At 43.1% G+C, this 19754-nt stretch overlaps 2 protein-coding genes across 2 annotated transcripts in view; one reads left to right on the top strand and one right to left on the bottom strand.

Moving 5' to 3' along the window:
- The window catches only part of DDAH1 (dimethylarginine dimethylaminohydrolase 1), a 150007-nt gene extending 138820 nt beyond the window's left edge, over positions 1-11187 (bottom strand). The window contains exon 1 of the mRNA XM_073357186.1: positions 11051-11187. The gene's annotated coding sequence lies outside the window, so the exon portion shown is untranslated. The remainder of the gene's footprint in view (positions 1-11050) is intronic.
- Positions 11188-13396: 2209 nt separating this feature from the next.
- Positions 13397-16851, top strand: CCN1 (cellular communication network factor 1). Its single transcript, XM_073357183.1, has 5 exons — positions 13397-13722; positions 14018-14231; positions 14576-14923; positions 15075-15277; positions 15388-16851. The coding sequence occupies exons 1-5, from the start codon at positions 13660-13662 to the stop codon at positions 15685-15687; spliced, it is 1128 nt and encodes a 375-aa protein (XP_073213284.1). The 5' UTR covers positions 13397-13659; the 3' UTR covers positions 15688-16851.
- The last annotated feature ends 2903 nt before the right edge of the window (positions 16852-19754 follow it).

Here is a 19754-nt window from a genome sequence, read left to right as displayed (position 1 = left end):
CATAAATATTGGGATGCTTCAGTGCCCTACAGTCAGACAAGAGCTGGCTGAGGAGAAAGCTCATTAGCATTGAAACGATGGTGACATGCAGATTGAGGCTGACAGTACATTCGTTTGTTAAGTCTCTTGTCATTATGCCAGCTGTCCCTGAGGAACAGACTATGTACCAACTATGCTGCCTTCAAAGTGTGTGATATTCAGGCAAGAGAAAATCTCTTGCCATAAAATCAAGAGAGAATCAAAAGTCCCTGCCAGGCCACTACACTAGCATTTCAACCTCTGAAGTCCATGGGCCAGTTTCTCTGATTCACTGCAGACTCCACATGCCTCTCTAGCAGCACGAATGGGTCATAAAGGCAGAGAATGGCACACTCACTGGGGAATATCTACAGGATCAGAGGTGCCCCAGGGAAATTCTCTTTCTGGAATCAATGAATTTCAGTGTGGGCCTGACGACTGCTGTTTGTAAATGTTCATATGGCTGAATTTTTGTTTGACTCGCTATTCACAAACAACTAAAACTAAAAGGGTCTTAATGGCCTGAATTTAAACTTGGTTTCTAATTTAGTTTTGCAAGCAAGTTTTTCTATTTTTCTACCAGTTCTATTCCTAAACAGCATATCTCTAGTAGTAAGATTAAGTCAGCGGCCTGTAACACCAGTGTACCTCTCCTCAGCATGGAGACATGGTGTCTGCCTCAGTTTCCCTCTGCTGGCACCATGCTTTCACAATGCAATCCTCTGCATTTTTCAGTTCTTCTGGTGCTCTGAGGTGGCTTGTAGTTGCATAATCCCAGGTTATGCCCTTTAACCAAAATTCTATGCAAACCCTTCACTTCCCAGGATAACAATCCATCAATCCTTCCCTGCCTCAGTAATCCTTTAACAGCCCTTCTCTGGACTCAGAGTATTTCATCATCTCTTCCCCAGGACACAGCTTCCTTCAGCCTTTCTGAGCTGAATAGTCCTTTCTCCTTCTCAAGCAAGAGATTTCTGTACCACTTCTCTAGCTGACACTATCGGGGTGCAGGGAAATCCAGTCTCTCTCATCATCCCAGATTCCACCTCTAAGAACATAATAAGTGAAGCAGCTGTCTGCTTCGGCCTCTATGTTTGTTTCACTTATTACCAGGGCTACTTACCACAGTGGCTGGTTTGCCTTTTAGGCCTTCACTCTGGCCCCTTCCTAGGCAGTCTCCCACTGCTCCTTCCTAGACCTTCCCCAGGCCTCTTAAGGCTCAGCTCTTTACAGTCTCTGTTCCCAGGCCTCTAACACCCACACCTTGGATTGACCTGGAGATAGCTCTCCCAGACCAAGCCACAAGCTTGTCTCATATGGTGGCATCAACTTTTAAAGAACCCAGCACACTTGTTACAAAGCCTACAGCAAAAGCTAATTGTATTAGTCAAGGGTGGGGTTGCATCCAAGAACAGGAACAAACCCTGGGAGCCAGATTCTGCACTGTGTTTTTCAGGAGGTGCTCCACAGAAGGTGCAGTCCAGAGGTTGGGGTTAAGGGTGGCTTTATGACATGTTTGCACCTCCCTAATTCTGGGCTGATCCAGGAACACATGACAGGCTGGCACAGCTGCCTATGCACTGCTCTAAAGCTCAGAATAGCTGCAGTGCAAAGCACTCCTGCCACTCCTTTTCCTGTCCTCAATTTGCAGATGGCATGCCCTGTGTTGGGGGCTGTGCAGAACGGCAGTGTAGGGCTACCTATAGCAGGCTTACAACAGCCCTGAACTAGGGTACTCCCAGGAAACTGTTTTGGCCCCTTTATGCCACTGCAGTTGGACAGACACACTCCCCTGGAGTCCTATCAGGTAAGAAAAAAATAATCTGGTGGAGACTCCTGGCTTTACTCTTGTGCTGTGCTGACAGTTAAATTAAAAATATCACAATCCAGAATAACTGGCTATATTTGACCGCATACATCTTACCAATATCCAGACTCTTATTTCCAGCATTCACTTTCCATCATCAGGAGCCTCTCCAGCTAGGTCAGTCAGTCAGCTCAGCCTCAGAGACTGCTTTTATGCATTACCTTAATGAGCCTGGGTAACTAAGCTTAACAAATCCCCTGCTCTGATTAATTAGATCAGCAAGGAGGCCCAGTGGCTGTCCCTCAGCCCAGGGAAACTGCAGAGAAGAAGGGGTAGGACAGGACTAGGGACAGAGGAAGGAATGGCATTCCATGCACCTCTAGAAAATCCACACACAGATTCCAAATCTCATTTACATGGATGTAAATTGGAAGCAATTCCATTGATTTCAACTGGGTAACTAAGAATATGCCCGTATAACTGAAATGAGAACCTGGCCCCCAGTTAAGATCTTGATTAAGGTTCAATATCAATCCTTACAAATCCCCTTGGATGTTCCTGGCTTTCTGAGCAACACTGCCAGTTGCCTATACATATCCTCAGTATTGTTTACGCAGATGATAGAGATTTGCCCTGCATGCTTTTGACTTGAGAGTGTTCTCCTGTCAAATGCTGAGAGACCTACCCACTCAGTCACATCCACCACATTTGCTCTTGCATACACATTCATTCTAGTGCTCTTTTTCTAAACTGGCAAGAGCTTTAACGATGTTGACTCACAGTTTTTAAGAAAATGCTGATAATATTCTAACTACCCAACTTTGGAGACTGGGCTCACAGCATTTAACCTGTAGTAAGGGGCAGTGTGGAGGACCAGAGGTGGTGGCTGATATTCCCCATCCTTTCCTTCCAGCTTCAGAGCACGAGCTCTTCAGGACGAGCAGCTCAGCAGCAGCTCTGTGCTCCCCCAAGCACAGGGGCTGTTATTCTGAATGTCCCTGACACAGGCCATGCAAGGTAGGGAAGACTTCTTCCTTCCTTCCCTAACCCCGCTAGCCACAATCTAGCTCCTTATTTTGAAAATATTTCAGGCCTCAAATGTAGGATTTGGGTTTCTAAAGGAAGCTTTTACACCAGCAAATATTAATAGAAACACTTCCATGATTTTTTTAAATGTCAGTGGAACACTTTTATTTTTTTAAACATTCCTCTGTGGTGCTTGCAAGCCAAACACTGCGGCCTTGTGCTAGTGCACAGAACTGACTATGAACAGATCAGTCTAGCTTCCCTGTCAAGCGGAATGAAGTCACAGCATAAATGAGTAAAAAGAAAAGGAGTACTTGTGGCACCTTAGAGACTAACCAATTTATTTGAGCATGAGCTTTCGTGAGCCACAGCTCACTTCATTGGATGCACTTCATCGGATGCACGAAAGCTTATGCTCAAATAAATTGGTTAGTCTCTAAGGTGCCACAAGTACTCCTTTTCTTTTTGCGAATACAGACTAACACGGCTGTTACTCTGAAGCATAAATGAGTAAAAGTAGATTTGTACATTAAACATTCCCCATTGTCAGCATGAATAATCTAAAAGTGTTTTAGTAACACAAACAAGGGGCATTTTAATCTAGGATTTTTATCTTGGCAATGTACTAGTAAAAATCTGATAGGTACATCCTGAAAATGCAAACTCCTCCTACTCTGAGGCTACTCAGAGACAAATCTAAGGTTATGTCTGGTTAGTTTGCCAAATAAAGAGTTACAGGTGACAGAATCAGAGATATAGCTGAAACTCTCCTACCAAACCTTGCAGTGCAAAATTCAACAAATCGCCGCTAATCTGGAAAATCTGCCTCTCAGTTTAAGAGTAAAATCTGGAAGATCTGCCTCAGAGTTTTAATCTGGAAAATCTTCCTCTCACCTCTCTCCCTGGGCCCCTGAAATGCTCTGGATTCTTATGATTTTGCTGTCAATCCTTTTTATAGCTTCCTTCCCAGCATTGGATTTTTCATCCATTGAGAAAGGTGCAATAATTAAATAGGGATCCATTCTCCTCTACGTATGAATAACCTGCATATGGAAGCCAAATACAATAGTTAATTATGTTACAGTAATTGTGGTTCTTCAAGATGTTGTTGTCCCACTCCAGGTCTGCATGCACCTCATGTGTATGAAACTGTATTGTTTTGAATAGCAGTGTCATCAGGGCCACGCCTGTATTGTGCATGTCACTGTGACACCCTCCCTGCACCCCACCTGAGGATATAAGCGCTGCAACTGTCCTCAGTTCCACACGAATTCAGAATTCCAGATAAGGAGGATTCTGAAAAAGAAGAGATGGAGGATGAGTCATGGGGTCTATATGGTCAACATCTCAAAGAACCACAGTTGCTATGAGGTAAATAATCATTCTTTTTTTCTTTGAGTATGTGTCTGTGTGGATCCCATTCTAGGTGACTGATAAGCAATGCCGATGTGGCAAGTGGGACCAAGGAGTACCAACTGCCACTAACTAAACAGTCTGTAACACTGCCAGACAAAATTTTGCCCCTGGTCTTGCAGCCAGGTCAATGGCATAGTGTTTAACCAAAGTAAGGGATTATTCCATGTAACTGCCTTGTAAATTTCAGATATGGGGATGTTCCTGAAACACTCAGAGGATGGAACATGCACTCTAGTCAAATGAGCTTTAATATTTGGAGAGAGAGCTGTACCTGCCTATAGACAGGTGCCATCCCTGCGTGCCTCCTTGTGGCGTGAGGTAGCCCTGCAGGCATCTGCCCTCATTCCCTCTTCATTCCTTGCAATGACTTAGTCTCAGACCAGAACACTTAAACAAGATCCCCCCTTTGTGAGGTCTCATTTTATTCAGTCATTTCCAAAACACAGACTTTTTTTATCCCTAAGCCCTGCCATTCATTCTGGAGTCTGACAGCCCTCCTTGGGATCTGTGTTGGTTCAAGCCAGCTTCCACTCCTGGGCTGAGGAATCACACAGCCCTGCTTGGAATCTGAATTCATTCAGGCTCACTGCAGCCTTACACCAGCTTCTCCCCAGCTGGCCTCCTTTGTAACTCAGTCCCTTTCCTCCCTGGGCTGAGAGAGGTCAGCAGTTCTTCCCTTGCTCCTGTCCTCCCTGTTATGAGTAGGGGTCTACTTAAATCATGGAGAAATCACACATTTTACATGGGTTGGTCATGGCATAAATATCAAATTTCACGGCTGTGTTACAGATCCATGAAATTTACTACATGCCATGACCAATCCACAAAAAATGTGTGATTTCTCTGCAGCATTTTTCAAACTGGGGGCCCTGATCCAAAAGGAGGTTGCAAGTCCATTGTAGGGGGTCATGGTATTGCCACCCTTACTTCTGTGCTGCCCCTGGTGGTGCTGCCTGAAGCTGAGGGGTGGGAGAGCAGCAGTGGCTGGCCAGGCGCCCCGCTCTGAAGGCAACGCCGCTGCCAGCAGCAGCAGCAGCAGAGAAGTAAGGGTAGCAATACCATGATATAGGCCGCACAGCCTGAGTGGGATCCACACAGATATGTTTGAAGAACAGTGAGTTTCAACTTGTGCAGTTTCTGATGAATTCTCCATCTGGGAGAGAGACTATGGCTTCCCCATCCAAGGAGAAGCCAGAAACCCACCCTTTTAACCCATGTCTCCGGAAATCAACAAAGAGCAAAGGGGCATCCATGTGGATGGCTCTTGCTTCCAATCTGTTGTCATACCCCACAGGGACCATGCTTCCATGATCTACTGTCTGTGTGAGGTGTGGGCTACACAGTTTAGAAGGGAAAGCTGCACAATTTAATATTGACTGCAACTGTCTTAGTCTCCCTGTTTTTTCTGTGGGGTTAGGAGGAGGAAATTAGCTCCCCCTCCAGTTCCATAGAACTGGAAGCCCATGATATCCTGGAAAGGAGTCAGTGGAAAGCTGTCATATCAAGAAATTGTTACCCATGGCTATTCTAGCAGCGTATCTAAAAGCCAAACTCCCCCTGCAGATGTGGAGGGCAGCATGGAGCACATAGATACCCAATATATCAGAAAATACAGGCACAGACTACAGGAGAGCTGACAGGCTTGAGCCCAGCTAAAAGAAACAATAAGTTGATATTGAGGGAGGGGAAAGTATAGATAGGAAACCCTGCACCCAGAAATTCTGAATTAACTGCACCAATCCAGGGAGTAAAATCTGAACCTACTTACATTTTAGATGTTGAGGCCTTCCTGCTACTCCGCTGCTCTGCCTGTATGTTGCTTAATTTGCCCCACTGGATTAGCACCTCCTGTGAGTCACTGAGATGAACCATTGACCCTGGAAGAGCTGATTTTGTGCAGCAGGAACCAGCAGCCTGGCAGGAGCAGCAGAAGAGGCCCAATCTTTGTAAGTAAACATTAAAAAAGGAAAGGCTAGGGGGAGAAAGAACTGAAACAGGGCAAAGGAAACCAAAGAAGAGGGAACACATAGGAGGGGATGGGTAAAGGAAGATGAGAATGGGAAAGAGGAAATTAAAAACAGTACAAAAAGAATTGGGTTCTGGTTTTAATCAGAACCTTCCCAAAAGTTCACATAACTACAGCCTTTTGATGTTCTCCTTTCCAATTTTGGGTATATACTTTCAATGGGACCAGCAACACCTAGGGGAATATCTGTTCATAGCCCCAAAATCCCTGAAAATAGTCTTAAAAGACTGAAATCTTTAAGTAGGGAGATATACCCCTCCATTAATTTCCTTTTTGGTAAGGTTCCTGTGATGTGTCTTTCCATATTATTTATGAAAATATGTTTATGATATGAATATGACATAACTGAGCTATACTGTATGTCAGATGGCTCATGTGAGATATCATTGGAAAGGCTTTGATTTACTGAATGTGATTATCCAATTTGTATGCCTGTATCATTTCTGTATCTGAACTTAGGAATATTGACTATGTATCTGTATTTCAACAATGTAACTTTGGTTGATGCCCACTGCTAACACTTCAGGTACAACAATGGAAAAGCCAGACAGGGCTGATGGCCCATCAGCAAGGACAATGGACTGTGAAAAGCTTGGCCTTCCTGTGGATGCTCTATACTGCCCCTGACTCATGGATGCTATAATCCTACAGAGTCAGGTGGTCTTGCCACCTGATACTAAAACATTACCTGGGACTTCTTGTAACTTTCCACTGTAAGGGAACGGAGGTAAAACTAGGGAAACAAAGGACTCCTGCCTTATGCAAATCCTATTTAAGGGCAGGGAGTGAGGTAATCCAAGTCCTCAGTTCTCCCCTGCTACCTCACCCAAGATGACTGCTGGAAACAACTAAGACTGGACTGGGGGGAAGAACTGGACCTAGGCTGGAAGGGTGTCTGGCTATGAAGATTATTAGAACCACATTTAGGGTGAGAACTTACATGTAACCAGTTTCTTTCGTGTATTAAGCTTAGTTTGTGTGCTGTTTTATTTTCTTAGTAATTTGCCTTGTTCTGTCTGCTACCTCCTTAACTACTTAAAATACACCTGTTGTAGTTAATAAATTCATTTCTGGTTTACAATATAACCCAGTTTATATGATTTCTAACTGGGGGAGGAGGGGAACGAGAAATTGTGCATACCCTCCTCCACACTGAGGGAAGAGGCAAATTTCATATTATTTTGGGCTTGTACTCCAAAGGGGGGTGGACATCTGGATGCCGTGGAAAGTCCCTTAAAATGAGTCTTCCCTGAGCTGATCTGCAGCTGGGTGTGGCCCTGCCTGTGTGTGTGTTAGAGGAGGTTTTAAGGCCTGGCTCAGCAAGACAGGTTAAAGGGGGCCCATGCTGACCGAACAGGTAGACTCAGTGGTATTTCAGCACATCAGGTGGCTCCCCAAGGGGTCCAATCCATCACAGTTTCATTGGAACTCTTTTCCCTGAAGAAATGAAAGTTTAGAATCTAGGCTCCTAAAGCACGGGTCCTAGGGAAATGCAAAGACAGGTGGCCTGTGAAATTAATGTTATATATACCCAGTAAATATATATAACCGTGAGTATAATCAGTTGTTCCAAATGCTTACTTTGGACTAAAAGGAGGCTATAGAACCATATAAGCATAGGACTGAATGGGATGACTATAGGTCATCTAGTCCAGACCCCCTGCACTCAGCACAGGACTAAGTAATAACTAAGTAATAACATCCTGACAGATGTTTGTCTAACCTTTTCTTAAAAACCCTCCAATAATGGAGATTCCACAACCTCCCTAGGCAATTTGTTCAAGTGCTTAACTATCCTGACAGAAATTTTTTCCTAATGTCCAAACTAAACCTCCGTTGCTGCAATAAGCCCATTGCTTCTTGTCCTATTTTCAGAGGCTAAGAAGAATAATTTTCCATCCTCTTCCTTGTAACAACCTTTTATGTACTTGAAAACTGTTATCATGTCCCCCCTCAGTCTTCTCTTCTCCATCATTGGAGGTTTTTAGGAACAGGTTAGACAAATACCTGTCAGGGATGGTCCAGATAATATTTAGTACTGCCTCAATGCAGCGAACTGGACAAGATGATCTACTGAGGTCCCTTCCAGTCCTACATTTCTATGATTCTATGATTCATCCTGGATAAAATTGTATCAGTCACAGATTCAACCACTCACAGGTTCAAAAGGAATTACAGATCTTCACATTAAAACATCTGAGGAGAATCATACACCCGCAAAGAAGGAAAACCTGGAATACTGGATAGCTCAGAGAGTTGGAAACAGGATAAGAAACCTTTCACCTGCAGGTCACCAACTGCAATTTTGCCAAGTCAGTAGGGATAGAAATGGTTAATGGAACCACCTAACGGTCATTGGTGACTCATGTGAATTAGTCGGTGATCTCAGGCCAATTATTAATGGGTAGTTATGCACATAAGAATGCCTATAATCACAAATAGCACTAATTGGTGACCTATTGTCAATATTGGGAGACAGTCAATGAGATGCATGGGAATAAAGAATTAATTACCCTGGCAACCCTGGTGTTTTTAGGTCAAGTTTTGAGGCAATTGATGGATAAGGGCAGAGAAGAGAAGGGAAGGGAAGCATTGCCTGCCACCATTCATGCTCAGGTAACATCTAATCTGTGAAGAGAAGGCCCGGCAGCCAACGCATCACTTTTCATGAGCCACACAAACACCATAGGAAAAACAAAAACAAATGTATGTCACTTGAATGAAATCGCAGCAAGGGAGATTTAGATTAGAATGAAAAGAAAATGGGGGCAAGATTAAAAGGGTGAAACACCACCTTAACCCCTTTGTGGCGACATTCAGCTGCAGGCTCTGAGCCATGGCAGAACGCGTATACTATACTCTTATAAATGACAACACTCCAAAGTCTTTGGTGCTGCTACTCGAATCTATCAACACCGCTAAAGCCCACATCTGGGACAGCTGCTCACCTGCTTTTTTGCCCCCCGCAATGTGTCAGGCATATGCACTGGAACACAAGGAAGTGTAAATCCTTAAGAAAGGGAGAGAATGCTCTGTTCTTTCAGACTGCACCCCTGCCTTCTCTTCCCAACTCTCCTGAACTCCTCCAGGCACTGACCGATCACGGGATTAGCTACCCTTTCCCTTTCCCTTATGGAACCCTGAACAAAATGACTTCACAGATGAAGACAAAAACAAATACATAAAGTTGTGATTCTGTTATTCTAACCAAACCACAGCAAAACAGTGGCCCAGAACCAAAATCCCTTGAGGGCATTGGGGAAATTTGGCCCCAGATCCAAACTTTGCACTGGTCCCTATCTCTATAATGGGTCAAAACAAAATCATCATCCAAATCCCCCATCCCACCCAAACTCTGAGGACTGTCAGATCCAAATGTGAACTTCATGGTTTGGGTCCATCTCTAAAACAATGTAAAACAAACGCAGCTGTTCAGTCCTATCCCTAACTTAATGTGGTTAACATGCCAGGGTGAACTGATGATATTCATTCTTGAGACACAACGGTCATCAATAAACTCTCCAGCGGAGGAAACCCCCCAAGCCCCTCCCCCAGGCTCAGAAGGGAAGGATTGAAAACATGCCCACAGATTCTCCAGTGACCTGTATTTTTGGTATGCAGGTCAAGGACCCCTGATTTCCTCTTTCTAAAAGGAGCTTGGTGGCTGCTGCTGCTGCTGCATCATCCCCATCATCGGATGGATGACGAAGCTCACAAGACTTTCACCAAATATGGAACTGAGCTGGAAACATCCTAAGTTTGTGCTGAAGTAAGACTCTGGCAACAGACTCTCTCTCCCTCATTGCAGAGCCTCAGCAAAGCCAGGGGCCAATGCAGCCTGTTCCCTTCCAGCATGGGGCAGCAACACCTCCACAGCAGTGACAGCTCTGGGGGCTGCTGGTGCTGAGACTAGCTTCAGTGCAATGACAGCCACACAAACGCCTGTTTCTGTCTTCACATCCGTACGCTCCACATTCCCACCCTGGCACCATATGAAACATAACTGAAACGGGGAGACCATGAAAGAGCCTTTAAAGCAGAAATTCTTCCAGTAAAATACTTCCATTGAGCTGGAAAGCTTGTCTCTTCCACCAAGAGAAGTTGGTCCAATAAAAGATATTACCTCACCCACCTTGTCTCTCTTATAATTGTAAAGGCACTTTCAGAGGGGGTTGGGTGGGGGAGAATTATTTTATGCTTAAATTGGTCCCTTATGCCACCATTTTGGGTCAACAGATGGTTTCCTCATGTTACTTTATTTATCCAGGGTGATGGTGGTGGGGGTGTTGATGGGGAGGAGGGAGAATGGTCTCCAGGAGAATCAACAAAGATGGACTTTATCCATCAGCCCCTGGTCTATTCCTTGGGGGGGCAGTAGGGGGGAGGGGTGGCTGGAGCCAGTTAGAAAAGATACATGCTTGAAAAGTAAAACAAAACCACATATGTTTTGGAAACTGCACTGTAGGGTTCAGGCTGCCGCTCCAAGCCTCTGCTGAAGACAGTGGCCCTATTATATTGGCCCCTTTCTTGTGTCGCCTTCACCTCCCTGGCAGCAGAGTCCCCCCCACCACACCGCTCAATCTAAAGCCAAGTCCAGGAGCAGGCACTCCCAAGACAACAACAAACCCCCTTTTCTGTGGCTCCAGCAAGGTACAACAAAGCTGCCTATTATTCCTGCTGTATTTAAAAAACCCCAAACACACACACACACATCCCCCAGCCCCCTAAACAGATTTAGCACTGGGAGCAACACTTACCCTGAAACATGTGCACAGTCCCTCAACCAGTCACCATGAAATGATCCTCTCTGTAACCCTTGCAGTGGTGGAAAGGAGCAGGCAACAAGACGTCTGGGCTTCTCTCCTTCTAGCAGCAGGGCTGGTGCTGCTTTCCCTCCCTAACTGCCCATCCTTTAGGAGCAGCACACAGAGACACATACTGTTTGGAAATGCTAGGCAGACAGGTTAATCAGATCCCCCCTCCTCTGCCCATCCCCTCCCTCTCCACTTCTTCCCCACCACTTCTGGTTTCCAAGGGCATTGGAGGTTTTTGTCAAGTTTCTCCTCTGCTGTGGGTCTGCTCTTCCACCTTCAACCGTTGAAGGCAACAAAAAAACAAATTTAGGAACCGTAATCTGTTTGCAAAGAAAAAAAATCCTTGGAATGGGGATTTATTGAAATGCTGTTGGGTAGCAGACTAAACTACTTTGCTTTTTTCAATAAACGAGCAAGCTACAGTTGGCTCCTCCAGTGTAATTTCTACTAAATCATGATAGACAGATTGCGTGAAAAACAGGAATCCCAAAGAATTTCCTGCCCTGGGAACAGAAGTTAAGTCTATATTTAACACCATTTGAAGCTGTCAAGAATGCTTTGTGGTTGGATAACAGAGTAGAAAAATGTGAAAAATGCAGGCTACTGCTATACCAAATATGGAAATATTGTTACGTCTGGTGTCTGAATCACCATCTGGAAATACTTACAGCCATGAAACCTAAAAAACGCCACAACATAAGCTAGGAACTCTTCCCTCCCCCCCCCCCCCCCCGCCCCAACCCCAAATTTTTCGCTTAATGGAGGAATCCCTAAGTGAGTCTAACCTTACCGAGGATTACCAAAAACTTTTGTGATAAACACGACTGCAGAGGGATGTATGTGCTGCAGGGCCCGGGATTTTCTCCTAACTTGTTCCTGGCCTAAACACTAGACATCTAAAGCACTCAAGGGTTTATCTCTGAAATAACAACCCCAATAACAAATGACTGGATTAATGTAAACTTGGTATGTAGAGAATATATTAAAAGCTTTAAAAACGTCTATGTATGAGTATTCCTATACAAAAGTAACATGGTCAATCTTTGAATGTTCACCCCTCCAGGGTTAACCTATAGTTTAGGCAGATGTTTATTTTAATTGCTTATCACTGTATGCTGCAGTGAAGGTCATAGAGAGGTCAATATTCCATAGAAACTTAAGGTTTGTTATTCTGCCCTCCTAAAGTATGTAGGCAGAATAAAATAGCAAGGAGGCTCGTAAACTCTATATAATAATTTAAAAGGTTCCTTTTAATCAATTTCAAAATCCAGATTTTAAAATAATTCTAAACCAAGGAGCGACTTTCTTGCAGCGACTTCAACTTTAAAGATTACAAATTAGAGAGAGCTCAGTACAGCAGTTTCTTCATTTTTCCGAGGAATAGTATATATAAAAGAGTTGTCTGATTTACCCTTCCTAGGGCAAGGCTTAGGATAAGAACATGTAGCAGAGTTATTTGCATTTCCAAATTCTGATCTTTAAAAAAAAGTACACCACCTGGGGGTGAGGGCTGAGCAAGGTCAGTTTATTATATATGTACTGGGTCTGTAAAGAAGTAGCCAGCTTTTTAACTGTGATTCTTCAAAGTCACTGCACTTGAGAACCTCCACCTTCCATGATTATAACAAAAGTGGGAACCTCTCAAAGCAAAAAGCTAGGGGAAGACCTTTTAATGGAACTTTGCCAGATACTAGGGAGCCATTTATTGTGTTTCTTTCCCATTCATAAATATTTAAAAGTAAGCCATCAGGGCATTAGTTTGAAATACACACCCTCACTCACACACTGGATCAAACTTTTTTAGCCTTGATAGGAACGTGCATAATTTCAGCAACAGATTTGTGCTGCTTTTCCTGACCCCCCATCACCAAATATTTCAGAGTGAAATTCAGTCGTACAGAACTTACTTAATAAACACACAGGGAGTATCTATATACAGCGTTTCCCAGCCTGAAAACTCGGAACATACTTTTTTTTTTTTTTAAAAAGAACTTCCTAAAATGCATTTCCCACATGATCATAAAAGATCCTTAAAGGGAGGATTATTTAAATGATCGTTTCAAGTGTTGGGATTAGGGGGGAAGGAGGGTGTAGAACTACTTTATTGAGACCAAAAAAAAAAAAAAAAAAGGTGCAATTTAGACAGGGAGGAGCTTGGACGCAAACCGCGCCAAGAAACATTCCTGAGATGCTTTGGAATTCTGGATGCTTTAGCATTCTGGAACGCTCAACGTCAGTGCAGCTGCAACACGCGGCGGCATCAGCACTGTATATAAGGAGTGGCTCCCTCACTGCCTTCTCAGACTGCAAAGGGACCCCTGAGAAGCGGAGGATCCAGGCAGCAGCCTGTTATCTTTCCTGCTCTTCTCAGAAAAGAAGAAAACGTAGCAGCACACGCTTTCACAGCCCTTTAGGATTTAGACTCCTCTCTCTACAGGCACAAGAAGAGATCCACTCAGCCTGTAGTCTTGAAAGCCGCAGGGAAAGTTTTAGGCTCTCTCTCTACTCTAGTTTATTTTAGCTGTACTAGGAAAACAGTTCCTTCGCTAACAATGAACTACCAAACCACCAGTTATTTCTTTCTGGCTGTTGCCTTCCTCCACTTATTCGGGCTGGTAAGTTTGCGTTTGCATGTAACTTTGTTTGGGATCGTAGGGCTTCGAGGGATTTTTTTTTTTAAAGCTGTTTGCCATTTTTTGGTCACTTTCCTGCCGCGAAATATACCCGCGGAAAGTCGACCGCCTGGGTGTATGTGTTGTGAAGGCATAAACTGGGAGCGTCGCTAACTCCTAGGTGCGGACCAGCGCTGCTGTCCGTACCATGGGGCTGTTGTAAGTCTCGGGTTTGTCTCTCTGTGCATGGGCATTTAGCACATACACTCATCGGCTTTTAATGTGCTTCGTTCCTTAGGCGCTTTCCGCCTGCCCGGCCGCCTGCCAGTGCTCTCTGGAGGTGCCCAAATGTGCCCCGGGAGTCGGTCTGGTTCTGGACGGCTGCGGCTGCTGTAAAGTCTGCGCTAAACAACTCAACGAGGACTGCAGTAAGACCCAGCCTTGTGATCACACCAAGGGGCTGGAATGCAATTTCGGCGCCAGTACCACGGCTCAGAAGGGGATCTGCAGAGGTAAGAGGCATGTGGTTTGGCTCCTTTAAAAATAATAATAGTCCCCGTAGTGCCCAAGTTTAGTAATGTTGAGTCCATGTATGGTTATGCTTTGTTGTTGGTAGCTTGGCAGAAAGGCATATGACTTCAGCAGTCTGGAATGCAATTCAGTATGTCTGGGCTCCGCTAAACGCGCATAAGGAAAAGTGATTCCTGACTAACTTATTGTTCTAGCCTAGAGTCTCTAGGGGATTGTAGGGAACTTTACCATAACTCGAATCTAGCAGAGCAGCAAATATGCATGCGTTTAAAAGAGCGGATCTCACCTCTAACTCCCTTCTTTCTCTCTTTATGAATCTCTGCAGCACAATCCGAGGGGAGACCATGTGAATATAACTCAAAAATCTACCAGAATGGTGAAAGTTTCCAGCCCAACTGTAAACACCAGTGCACATGCATAGATGGAGCTGTGGGCTGCATCCCGCTCTGCCCACAAGAACTCTCTCTCCCTAACCTGGGCTGTGCCAACCCAAGGCTGGTTAAAGTCCCTGGCCAGTGCTGTGAAGAATGGGTCTGTGATGAGACCAAAGATGCTCCTGACGAGTTGGAAGGTTTCTTCAACAAAGAATTTGGTCTGGATGCTTCAGAAGGTGAATTAACCAGGAACAACGAGCTGATTGCCGTTGTGAAAGGAGGACTGAAAATGCTACCTGGTGAGTAAGGCTATTGGGCATATTCTGTATTGGGAGGGGATATTTTAATACAAGGAGTATAGTGCTTTGCTGTACTCCTCATTGAGAAGAGGTACCAAGATGTATGAGAAACTTTATGCAAAGTTCTTCTTCTTCTCCTCCTCCTTTTTAGTCTTTGGATCTGAGCCATACAGCCGATCTTTTGAGAGTTTCAAATGCATTGTGCAGACAACTTCATGGTCCCAGTGTTCAAAGACTTGTGGAACTGGTATCTCTACCAGGATCACCAATGATAATCCTGATTGTAGACTAATCAAAGAGACCAGGATATGTGAAGTGCGGCCATGTGAACAGCCCAGTTATGGTTCCCTAAAGGTAAATACAGATCTCTGATAGCCCCCTTTTTTTCCCCCCCAGATGGTTCTGGGTGGAAGGTGGATGTTACAAAGAAAACTTTTGCTAATAATATTTCCTCTTCCATACAGAAGGGAAAGAAATGCACCAAGACCAAGAAGTCACAAGCCCCAATGAAGTTTACTTATGCTGGATGTTCTAGTGTGAAGAAGTATCGCCCCAAATACTGTGGCTCCTGTGTGGATGGAAGATGCTGTACCCCCCATCAGACCAGGACCGTCAAGATCAGGTTCCGTTGTGATGATGGAGAAACTTTCACTAAGAATGTAATGATGATCCAGTCTTGCAAATGCAACTACAACTGTCCACATGCAAATGAAGCTTACCCCTATTACAGACTGTTCAATGACATTCACAAATTTAGGGACTAAATTGTGATGGGGGTGGGGATTTATCAGAATTCTGAAGTAACAAGCGATGGAGAAAAGAACTCTGTGGAAATGGTGCCATTTGAGGGCAACATTGAGATACTACTACAAGAGGACCCTGTGCAACTGGACACTAATGCAACAGAGATTTAAGCATACTTAAAGCTTCATAGAATTGGAGCAACTTTATTGCTTCTTTTTGGAGCACCTTACCTTAATCATGTGCTGTTTTCTGTTTGTAACTGATCAGATAAATGTTTGTTCTGGTTATGAAAACTTTAAAAACTGTTCAGTTTTAACACTATGCTTTTTAAAATTTTTTTCCAAACATGCGTTGGAAGATACATTCCTTCCTGAGGTGGGCACTTTAGAGAGCTCACTGGTGGCAGCTATTATGTACCAACTATAGTTTAATTGCAAACAGAAATCAGTTGTTTTAAAGCTGAGTATTTTATTTATCAAAATGTAGCTCTCTTTTTTTTTTTGAACCCCCCCATTCCCCCCGTAATACTGGAATAAGTTGTAAATGGTTTTAATTTTATATTCAATGAATTAAAAGAATTTATTTATGGATTTAATCATTTAATAAAGAAATATTTACCTAAGTTTACTCTTAGTAGAAAATTTTGACAGGTAATAGACAATTTGGCTAAACGTGGAAGCTTTCTGTAGCAGAAGCTTGAACTTCTGCAAACTCAGTTCCTCTGAAACCTAAAACAAGCTCTACCTTGGAACTAATCATGACTGATAGACTTTAAAATTATTAGTTCGGGGGAAAAAATTGCTCTACACAAAGTGCAGTCCCCTATTCACTAAAACAGATGAAAACTACTTAGTAGATTTAAGATCAAATCTCTAAAATAGAGATTGCTTTGTTCATTACATTGTCAAAATATTCAAATTATCCTGAAATTTGCAACAGAGTGTGTTTAATTAGAATGTATACATGCACCACAATGTTGAATGGTGGGTTGGAAGAGTTAGCCAGGGCTCACGTTACTTTGTATAGTTGCTTCTTGAAAATTAATACATTTATGTGGAAAAAGAATGTTTCCTTGAGTCTGTAGGAGGTAGTTTGCTTTCACTAAAATGAGCTTGAAGCAATGACTTGTGTTAATCCTAATAACCCAGTGATTAAAAGTAAACATGCTGTTAACAGGAGAAGAATGTGAAGAATTTCAAGTACTTTTCCAATAGTTAAGGCCAGCTTCTCTCCCTTTCCCTTCCTCCCCTTTTTAAATATAATTAAACTATATTTTGTAGATGTTAATTAAGTTTGATTATCAGTGTGGTCAAAGGGTAGATGACTAGGATATGTGAAGAAAAACACCTTTTTTTTACTAAGGCTATAAGAAGCTGAGGAAGTCTGCATCAATGTTTGTACTAATGCCGGCTGCTACAAGCTGCACTATAGACAGGACTGACAATAAAACTATGATAGCGTAGATTTCTCTGTCATTTCTACCCTCTTGTCATCAATACGGCCCTCTAGCAAAATATTTCACTATATTCTTAAAGTAAATTATTTTCAAGAAGCTGATGTGGGTGTTTGTTTCCATAGTCATAGAATACGGTCACTGTGAGTGGCACCAGAAAAGACACGCATCAGTAGTCTGGTGTTATAGTTTAGGTTTAAGGTAACTTCCATTAAGGTTAGACATAAATACTATCACCAAATAAATGGCCAAAGGTCTCAGAACTTCACTGTTCGGCAGCGAATGCCTCACCTGAAAAATTATAACTTGGTATTTTCTGCTCAGTCAGGTTTTCCCCCTCAAGGCATTAAAACTTTAGCTTGTATTGGAATTTACCACCTGGCCCCCAGTCTTACCTATACCTAAACTTGTCTGTATAATATTTGCTGACAGAAAAAGTATGGAATTCAGTGAGGCACTTTTGTTGGGCTCCCATTTAAATCTAGCAACAAAGGGTGTATACATCAGGATGTAGACTGTACATAGCTCATGCCTGGGGTATTGCCAACAAACTAACTCTTGCTGAGAGTTCACCATTTGTATGTGCTGGTTTATTGGATAGAGGGAATGAAAAGGGCATGTCCTCCACAGACACGTACACAGTAGCTGTATTTTCATTCCTAGCCACCCCTAGTTTTAGTTTGTGACTGTACCTTTAGTTTATCGTATTTTATTCAATACATTCAATATTAAAAGTTAATCAGAGTGAATTAGGGCCCTTTTAAAAAACACACATAATGGCACTTCCAACTCTCATAAAGCAGGGTAGTAGTCATGCCCCAGAAAGAATGACATGCTTTTGGCCTTTAATACTTTACAAGTTATGGGCCTAATCCTGTAAGCCTTACTAAGAGCAGTCTTCCTGAAGTCAAGGAGTAAGGATTGCAGAAACAGAATGGGAAGCAAGATATACTAAATGGAATTATCCTGTTAAAAAGAAAAGGTGAAATTCTGGCCCCACAGAAGTCAAAGGCAAATCTCCCCAAGTCAAAATTTCATACAGAGTGTGTGTGTGTGTGTGTGTAGAACAGGGATCAGTAATAACAGAATTAACTATATTCTACACAGCTGTGAAATGGAAATAGCAGAGAAATAAAAATACTAAACCCCACAAAGTTTGATACTGTAAATTTCACCTCCCACTTATTTTTCATCTGCAGCTTCTATGAAACTCTCCATCCCCTCAATTACCTCAACAGAAAACCATGCACTTTGTACATAAAAACGGGAAACAATATACTCATGATGTAAATGGCAGGGGTTACAACTAAATTCTGTATGCATTATTATAATTTTATTTATTGAGCAAAAGAAAGCACTGAATCCCCCTTCAAGATATATTATTCCTTTCCTGATAGAGGGATACTAAAGCAGATCTATGGCCTGCTTTTTATAGGTACTGGGGACCTTGCACCATTCACGCCAAAGGGAGCTGTGGGTGCTCAACACTTCTGAAAAACAGGACATTAAGTATTTCACCCCTCCCCACCCCAAACAATACAAAACCAAACCATCCTATACAAAGCAGAGCTTCCTATAACCAGGGCCAGATTCCATGAACTCCAGTAAAGACTTTGATATGCCAATCTATTCACCTGGAAAGAACTTATTACCATAATGAGCACCACTATGCACCCAAAAGATTGAAGGAATCCAATATTCTAACAATTGTTGTATTCTATGTGCTTGTAAGTATCTGGGCTGTATTTTAATACCCCCACCAACCCTGAGCAACAAAATTAAGGAAGGTATTCAAGTTCCCTTATTTGATGCCTGATTCGGGGAGGGAGCAGAGAGAGAACAAGCAACACTAGCCAGGAAGTTGAATTCAAGAATTATAGTCAACCATCTCTGTTGGAATGCCTCTAAAATTCTATCACAGACTACCTGATAGGGAGCAGATGTATGTAGATGTTCACTTCAATCATTAACCTAACACAGTCCAATTCCCTGATCACCTTTATTTCCATGGAGCAGCTTCAGAAACAGGACCATAGCAATGCAATCCCACAGTGGTGGGTCAGTGGCCCTAACAGCACTTGCTACGGTTGTCTGGCGCTCCCCATTATAAGACCCTGCTTTCAGTTGCTTATAACTTTGCTAAACTTTAAATGTTGGGGCTGAAATTTTCCATGCTGGGTGTCTGTTTCAGCATTATTTTTTGGTTTTTTTGGAGGGGTGGTGGTGGTGTGAGGGTTGTGTGTGTGTGGGAATTTTAGCGAAAACACATAATCCATTTCTGAAAACATGACTATGGAAAAATACATTGTTTTACCCATGTTAAAAAAAAATTCTAGTGGCCTTCTTTGATAATCTATAAGCAAACCCGTACCTTAGAGAAGGGACTTGACATTTGGGACAAGGATGTGTCTTTTGCTGTCCCTGTGAAATTCTGCCCACATTAGGTGAAGTTATATGCATTTAAACAATTGCAGTGTGCATATGTGCACAGAGACTTAAGATTTTAGCAGCCAAATTCCCCAAATATTTTGTTCACACAGGGCATGCTTCAGCCTGGGGCTGAGCAGGACTTTACCTGTAATTGCAGCTCTGGGCTGCTGCAGGTTGTTCTGGATCCTGAACTAAGAGCAGGGA

This window comes from Lepidochelys kempii, chromosome 8 (assembly GCF_965140265.1).
Source record: "Lepidochelys kempii isolate rLepKem1 chromosome 8, rLepKem1.hap2, whole genome shotgun sequence".
Lineage (NCBI taxonomy): Eukaryota > Metazoa > Chordata > Testudines > Cheloniidae > Lepidochelys > Lepidochelys kempii.
Note: the sequence above shows the minus strand (reverse complement) of the source record. Positions and strands in the feature narration are given on the sequence as shown.